General features: G+C 40.8%; 1 protein-coding gene across 1 annotated transcript; it reads right to left on the reverse strand.

Annotated features, from left to right (window-relative positions):
- Positions 1–5,117: 5,117 nt before the first annotated feature.
- LOC147428566 (uncharacterized) lies at positions 5,118–5,450 on the reverse strand. The gene is made up of 2 exons (XM_086497369.1): positions 5,271–5,450; positions 5,118–5,183 (listed from the first exon to the last, which is right to left on the reverse strand). The coding sequence occupies exons 1-2, from the start codon at positions 5,448–5,450 to the stop codon at positions 5,118–5,120; spliced, it is 246 nt and encodes an 81-aa protein (XP_086353495.1).
- Positions 5,451–9,046: the final 3,596 nt, after the last annotated feature.

A 9,046-nucleotide genomic window follows, 5' to 3' on the forward strand; every position in this document is an offset into this window, starting at 1 on the left:
ATACATCTCCTTTCTTAGGCAATCTATCCTTTGCAGCAGCTCACTAAACACACTACATTGACATGGAGTGCGGAGGGTGAAAGGTGCTTTCAAGAAGTTAAAACCATTTTGAGCTCATTGCCTGTCGTCCTACAACCCACATGGGGTGAATTATTCTATGTAAATCCTAGTGTAGGTCCAGAAGCTCTAGGAGCTGTCTTGGTGCAAAAAGACCCAAAGACATCTCTCATGAGACCAGTCTACTTCTCTAGTAGAGTGATGACAGCTGCTGAAAAGGGTTTCAGCGCAACTGAGCAATTGGTGCTAGCTCTTAAGTTTGCAGTGGAGAAGTTTCGGGCTTACTTACTTCCGAGACAATTTGTGGTGATCACAACTGAGGAGGTTTTTCCATATGCCCTACAACACATGGAATTGTCTCAAAGAATAGCAAAGTGGGTGGTGCAGCTTCAAGAGTTTGACTACACACTACAAGTAGAGGATTCTACCCGTGCTTGTTTGGCAGATGTCCTCACACAAAGGTGTTATGAGAAGGCCAAGAAAGAGGCACCTAGTAAGGTACCGCCTATCCCAGAGCCTGAAGTTCTACTGGGAGCACACAGTCTATATTTTGATGGGGCTTACAAGAGGACCAAAGACAAGGCATCAGCAGGCATAGTAATATTAGGTCCAGAGAAGGAGAAGATCTTTGCAAAAGGGTTTCATCTAAAAGAGGTTCATTCTAACAATGAGGCAGAGTACCATGCCCTTGTTTTAGGGTTGCAATGTTGTCTTTCTCAGGGCATCACAAAGCTAAATGTTTTTGGTGACTCCATGTTGATTGTTAATAAAATGGTTGGTGTATGGGCCTGTAAAAATGACAAATTGTCTGTTAAGATGAGGGAAGCAAAGGCCTTGTTGAAGGGTTTTAAAGAAGTTCGAGTGCACTTTGTACCTAGAGATCAAAATCGAGAAGCAGATGCCTTAGCAGGTGAAGAACTACAAACTCTCATAGTAGGTGCTATCCTTGTGAAAAGTCCTTTATACCAGGGAAAGGAGGAGCTGCATGATTTACTTTACTTTCTTGAGCATTGTGAAGCACCCTCTGGTATGAGTAAAAGTGAACGTAGGTGGTTGGCAAAAAAAGCTACCAGCTATAGCTTAGTGAATGAGGACTTGTATTGTAGAGGGAAAGATGCTGTCTTAAGGAGAGTTCCTACATCCCAAGAGATAAAGGATATTTTGTTTAGTTGTCATGAAGGTGTGTGTGGTGGCCACTTTGCACAAGAGATTACTAGCAGAAAGATTTTACAAGCAGGGTTCACGTGGCCAAGCCTCCATCGAGATGTACAACATTGGTGCCGCACATGTGAGGTTTGCCAAAAAGCTGGACCAAGGCGTCTTACCCATGAAAATCAGCATCCAATCAAAACCTATGGGCCATTTGAAAAATGGGGGATAGATGCAATAGGGCCACTACCTTGCACTCAATCAGGGAAGGAATACATCATTATGGGGGTGGAGTACATGACCAGATGGGCAGAAGCTCGTCCCACAAAGCGCATCACAGCCAAGGACGTGAGTGATTTCATTTTTGAATGCCTTTGTTGCCGTTTTGGCACACCTTTGGAGATTCTCTCGGATAGGGGACCGGGATTTCGAGCTGATTTAGTCGGACAATTGATGAGCAAGTTAAAAATCAAGCGTAGGCACTCTACACCATACTACCCTCAGTGCAATGGTCTTGTGGAAAAGGTAAATGGTCTTATATGTAAAATCATCACTAAGCAAGTGCATTTACATCCTAAGGCATGGGACAAACACCTAGATGCAACACTTTGGGCCTACAGAACATCCTTTAAAACATCCTTGGGGTATACACCTTTTCACTTGGTTTATGGGCAAGAGGCACTATTGCCTATAGAAGTGGAGCTAGCGAGCCTCCGAGTTCTAAAAGCACATCAAGAGGATAGTCAAGAGAAGCAGGTGGAAGGAAGAATCATCGATTTGGAGAGGTTAGGGCTAGATTGAGAGTCAGCAGTAAAGTACTATGCAGCCCAGGCAGAGAAGAAATGAAAGAAGTTCAATCGCAACCTTGTCAAGAAAGGTATCAAGGAAGGTTCTTTAGTGCTCAGATACGACAATCGCTTTGATCGCAGGAAGGATGGTAAGTTCTTGCTTAAGTGGGAAGGCCCTTTTGTAGTGATACAGAGGTTCTCAAATGGTAGTTACCAACTAGGTGACCTAGATGGTAAGGTACATCAGACCCCGGTAAATGGTTGGCGATTGAAGGCCTACCAATGTCGTCTTTCACAGCCATATGCTGGTGAAATCAATGCTAAGGATGGTTCAGAGGAGAGCTCATCATATTCGAGCTCCAACTAAGGTAACAATCATGTACATAGTCGTTTCAAAAAAAAAAAAAAAAAAAGAGAAGAAAAAAAAGAAAAAAAGAGAATGATACCAGTGAAAGCGGATATTGACAATGGATGGGGTATGGCTTTCAAGGGTCTAGGAGACCAGTTGTTAGTCATGGATGGATACAATTATTCATCAGAAAGGACTAAACAGGGTGCATCAGCCAAGAAAGCAGTAACATGGCAAATTCAATTAGTACCAGGTGGGTAAGTATTCAAGAGAACCCTATTGTAGCACAACCTACAGCTAGAGGCATCAAATACCTCTAGCTTAAGGGGGAGGGCTATATGATGCATGGTTTTTAGGACCCCTTCTGAAGATGCAATAAAGGCACAGTCAAGTGTTGGGGAGATGAGAATACTCTAGTCCAAGGGATCTCGAAAAAGAAGAAAAAATCTACTTCACAAGCACCAAAGAGTAAAAAGTGCCATGGACAGAAGATACGTGGGAACGAGCTCTTATGCATGCCTACAACCTATATCTTACAGAATAGCCCATTCTAGGTGTGAGTTTCTAGTGAAATTTACACGAGGATGTTCATGTGGACTCACAGCACAGCATACTCCGTTTTCACTTTTTTACCGACAGTAAATATTTTTTACCTACAGTAAATATTTTTCACCTACATGGTAAATACAAATCACTTTTTACCTACAGTAACTTTTTGTACCCATGGTAAATATTTTTTACTGCACCATAAGTATTTGGTAGGTAACAGTTCACTGTTACTAGAAGCAGTGATTGGGCATCAACAATGCAGTTACAGGAGGAGAAAAGGGGAAAATCTTATGGTAAAGGTGAGTCAATAGGGATAAAGACTTTTGGGTTGAAAAGAGACATGCTGATTTTTTCAAAGAACACATGTCAAAAGAAGCCATGGTTGAGGATTTTTTGAGAATTTGATATTCAGGAGGACCCAGCTGCCACCTCCCCCCCGCAGGTCCCCCCCTGACATGTGCAAAACCTCCAGTTTCAACAGCCACCTTACCTGCTCTTAAATGCTGGTCAAGGCCTTATCCCCATGTGTCACAATCAGAAAAATCAGCATTTACCCTCCCCTCTCACATCACTCTAGAGAATATCTTGATGGTGACATATCAGGTGACCTCAATTTGTTGACCACCCTAAGCAAAAAGTAACCCCAATCAGCGGATTTAAGCATGTTTATCCCTAATCCTAAACCCTCTCAGAAACCTATATAAGGAGGCCTTCTCTCACTCAAAACCAACACTTCACCCACTTCACCAAGCAATGAAGCTATGACGACATTGCTCACAACGAGGAGCTATGGATGGAGCTCTACTCTCTCTCCCTCTCTCTCTCTCCCTCTAGTATGCTACATTACTAGCCCTAAAACCTAAATAAGGAGTCTTCTCTCATGCTCCATGGCCACCATCCTCGCCATCATTCTCTAAGGTATTGATGTGTTGCTAGTAGGATCATACCTACTTGCTGAGTTGATTGTTTTTGACAAGGGATTATGCCATCCTTGGCTTGCTTCTCTATATCCTTGTTATGTATGATCAGATGCCGTTGTATCGTTAAGCTGATGTCTTGTGTATATATATGCTACATAAGGTCCCTAAGCTTCGTTTCTATGTGTTTTGCCATATGTTTTGATGCCATCATAATGCCAGAAGTCTCACTTGCCTATGTGCACTATGTGTGAGGTCCCTAAACCTCTTAATTTAGGGTGGTGCCCCCTTTGTTTTGTTCTTTGCTTGTTTGCATGAGGCGTGATTTGTGGAGTGTGCACGAGTACAGAGGCCACCTGATTGCACTGCTCTTTTTCCCGCTATCAGAATCCATTTTTTAATTGTTTTTTTGTTTTAGAAATAGAGTAAGTAAGAAAGACTAACAAGTAATCTTTGCATCTTACTAGATTTGCATGTCACTAAAGAGATCCTACTGCCAAAGGAAGGGAAAGCTTGAAGAATGATGGTGCCTCCAAGGGAGTGAAAGTTTTTGGGCTTGATGTGTGTGAAAAATAGTGTGTGAATGTACAAGCATCATCAAATTTATCAAGAAACTCTAAACCATTATCTGTGAGATATGTTGGGGCATAACCCTAGGCATGGGTACTATCCCTATCTCTCCTATGCATGACATCCATGACACACATGATCATCCATAAGAAATATCACATGGGCCATTTGACACCTCACACGATGAGTCAATGAATAATGAGCCTCACTTGGAAATGCATGAATTAGAGCCACCTTTTAGCACTCATGAGACCACAAGGAGGATCTCTTTTCCACATCATGCATGACCTTAGCTAGCATCTCTCCCTAGCTCTATAAGAGCAATCTTGTATGCAATTATATAATACATACTAATATATACCTTTTTCTTGTGTACAACGTGCACTCTCTCTCTCTCTCTTTCTCTCTCTCTCTCTCTCTCTCTCTCTCTCTCTCTCTCTCTCTCTCTCTCTCTCTCTCTCTCTCTCTCTCTCTCTCTCTCTCTCTCTCTCTCTCTCTCTCTCTCTCTCTCTCTCTCCCCCCCCCCCCCCCCCCCCCCCCCATGACTCCTTATTGCCTTCACCCACCATAGCTCCTCTTCTAGCAACTGGTATTGGAACGTTATTTATGGCTTTGGTGGTGTAAGAATAACTGTGAAGAGCCTTCGCGTTGAGCTGGGAGCATTTTGTAACTCAATCAATAACCATTAGTTGAAGTTTCTACCAAATCTTGTGCATGACATTTCCACACCTACCGAGTCTAAGCTGCCATTGCTTGCCTCTCTGAAGCTCCTTGACCATTCCCCGATTGCTCAAGTCTTTGAGCCTTGCAACCCACTAAGCAAAGGTTACCATCAATAATCTGCTCAGTCACCTTCTACTCTAGATTATTGCAGTATGTCTCCATATGTACCTGCATCATCAACACTGCCGAATGCTCCCCATCCCTCAACTTGATCACTAGCCCTTCATAATCAAATTGATTGCCTACAATCACTCCCCAAATCTCATCACCTGGCTCAATTCTGCACATTAAAGTGCATCTCACAGCCCCCTGCTGCTGCTGTATATTGTAGTGCTCACCACTAGCCATGAATTGCAACACCTACATCACTAAGCCTTACTAAACCAAGCTGCAATTTGCATAGGCATGGCAACTTGCACCTACTTATGGGCTTTTTCATCGACCTCATCAATCTCAAAAACACACACACACACACACACACACACACACACACACACACACACACACACACACAATTGTCACATTTTTCAAGAAAATCAGACCTGTTAGTTGTAATGAGCACAACAATTCAACCCCAAATTATAGCTTCCGCTTGCATGAAAACAGAGAGTATCCTATTGTGATGAATGGACGATGTCTTCTCGTCTCTCTAGTATGTCATCCCCCCCCCCCCCCCCCCCCCCCCCCCCCCCCCCCCCTTCTTAATTAGAGATTAAGTGGTTTCCTTTTCTTTTTTTTTCTATAAGCACTAGCTCTCACAACTAGTTTTTCTCTACTTGTGATAACGGTTCTGTTCACTTGCCAGAGTATGTGTTGAATCTCATTACAAGGGGGAGAAGAAAAGATCACAGGGGACACTAACACAAAGAGTAGCTTGAAGAAAAATATTACCATGAAGATGAAGATGAAGAAGAACCAATCAACCAGTCAACCACAATGATGAAGAATGAAGACACCATGAATATTCAACTAAAATCCGCTACACAACAATAGAAATGCCACAAGAATGAATGAATGAATCATATCAATGATTGTACTCTAAAGATTAGTTGAACCTAGGCATGATAAATGGACACCTTGTGAACCTAGGATGATGAATCAATTTGAACCACCTAATGATGTATCAGTGGACCATTCAAAACCCTAGACTAATCATAATCATGTGTACACCATGACTAGGTTTAAGGAGAGGATTTTTGGGACATAACCTATGCATGGGTACTATCCATATCTCTCCTATGCATGACATCCATGACACACATGATCATCCATAAGAATAATCACTTGGGCCATCTGACACCTCACACGATGAGTCAATGAATAATGAGCCTCACTTGGAAATGCATGAATTAGAGACATCTTTTAGCACTCATGAGCCCACAAGGAAGATTCTCTATTCCACATCATGCATGACCTCAGCTAGCATCTCTCGCTAGCTCTATAAGAGCAATCTTGTATGCAATTATATAATAGATACAAATATATACCTTTTTCTTGTGTACATCTTTGTGTCTGTGTGTGTGTGTGTGTGTGTGTGTTTCCCATGACTCCTTATCGCCGTCACCCACCATAGCTATACAAGAAAAAGCTATATATTAGTATCTATTATGTAACTGCATACAAGATTTCTCTTATAGAGCTAGGGAGAGATGCTAGCTGAGTTCTTGCATGATGTGGAAAAGAGAATCCTCCTTGTGGGCTCATGAGTGCTAAAAGGTGGCTCTAATTCATGCATTTCCAAGTGACACAACTCAATAGTGTGGAAAGAAACTACACGACCATAGAAAGAGAAGGATTGGGAATGGTCTATGCCATCAAAAAGTTTAGACACTACCTTCTTGCGAACAAACTTATATTTTTTGTGGACCATCAAGCACTATTGTACTTGGTGAACAAACTATGCAATACAGGACAAACTGTTCGATGGTATACTATATTGCTTGAGTTTGATTTCACCGTTGTAGTAAAAGGGGACTACATATCAGAGAAATCTAACAACAGTTATGATGATAACTGGTACAATACACAATATGTCACAAGCCCAACTAGAAAGCTATAAATAGGGATCACTAATTCATTTTTGGGACTACAAATCTTGGATCCTAGTTCCTTGTATCTTGTATCTTAGAGCTATTATTCTCTTGAAATTCTAATCACACTAAGCATACTTGACTCATCATTATACTTGTCTATTGATCTAAATATGCAATTCTAGTTTTAGTTTCCAGTTCCAACATTCATTCTATTTTCAATTCTAGTGTTCATTGTCATGTCCAATTCAAATCTTGCATTCTATTTATAGTATTATATGCATTAAAGTCTTGTGTTGATATGAACTAACTCTAATTACCAACCTGAAATAGCTGTCTGAAAGTGTCCAACTCATTCCATTTTGGCAAAATTAGTGGCTTGAGCTAAATTTCTCTTGACAGAAGAACTACCTTCCAATTGATGTTAGAGTCATCAGACATCACTCATGCTACCCAAAAGAGTTACGCAAGGTAGAAGGCTCGCTACCAGATTCATGGATGATCCGAAGCGTGTGAGTCCAATCCAGGAAGAATCAGAGCAAGGCTCTGAGACTGAGAGGGAACCTGCGAATGAGATGGATGTTCCTCTAGGGCCAAGAACAACTAATGAATCATGAAATTCTCAGCACTCAACTCATTCTAGGCATAGCAAGTAGAGTAACCATAACGATGAAATTGGTCTCATGGATCTCAACATCACCAAAAACATATAAGGAGAGCAAGGATAGCAAGAGAATTCATAAGTCACGATACAAACCAACAAAGGTGAGGACAGAGGACATAGTTTATGAGATTGAAAAGGACAATGACTAGGAAGCTGACACAGACCATTACAGTACAAGGAGATCCAAAGACAAGAAACCACTTCACAAAACTAGAACCAGTCACACCCGCATTTGAGCAATATGCAAGACTCAAGGATATTGACGAGGATGAATGGGGGGAATACTTTCTCCATACACTCAAAGAGGCAATCCAAAAATGGTACTACCATTATCCAACCTGCTAGCTCAGGTCATACAACAAGCTCATTAAGGCTTTTTTTTTGGAATATTTAAACAACACGGACTCTTTGAGTTTGTCAATTTCCTCTTTGATTTTCTTGCCAAATATTTCTTTGTAAGTGTAAGGGGCTTTGTTTACTTGGCTTTGCATCAAGATGTAGAGGAATGGTATGATGGTAGACATTATATTTTGTTTTGGCTAAAAATCACCAATTTGGTGAATCTTGAAAAATTTGAGCTTTTTTTTGGCTCTCATTGGTGTAGACCTTAAGATTTTTTTTGCCAGACTTTGCTATAAGGTTTTGTATTTTGGGGTAGCTAGTCGCCAAAGATATGCCCACTGAAGAACTTGATGGTAGGGGAGATTGAGGGCCAAGTAGGTTTGATGAAATACATCACATCATGACATGGGACCCAAAATATTAAAGCCTACATGTGGTTGTAAGATTTTGTTACATGGAATTTTAATGGGCTCCTATGATACTTTTCTATGATTGACCTAGATATGCATGATTAACTAGGTTTTATGTAGGAGGTCTGAGATCTTCACACTTCCTCATTTGGTTTTCATCTAGATTTCAAAAACCTTACCTACTCAACAAGATGTTGTCTCCTAGAAAAACCCTAGTACATATAAGGTGTGTTGTGACATTGATACTTATTTGAAAAGTCTAGGTGGCACTACTTAAATCACTTCTTTCTGTTATATAAAAAGTTGTAAGAGATGTTCCTTTTATGCTTACATGTGATATTGAAAAAATGACCAATTAAGGTCTAAATTAATTTTTTGTTGAAAAAATGATATATTTAATTTTAAAATATTTTGATCGCCAGATTCATAAATTTAGATTCATTTTCTCGCAAGAAACTTGAGTAATATTTCAAGGTCGGTGTCCAAAAAAATACACTG

The sequence above is a fragment of the Adiantum capillus-veneris genome, chromosome 23 (genome assembly GCF_014529385.1).
Source record: "Adiantum capillus-veneris isolate H3 chromosome 23, ASM1452938v2, whole genome shotgun sequence".
Taxonomy (NCBI): domain Eukaryota; kingdom Viridiplantae; phylum Streptophyta; class Polypodiopsida; order Polypodiales; family Pteridaceae; genus Adiantum; species Adiantum capillus-veneris.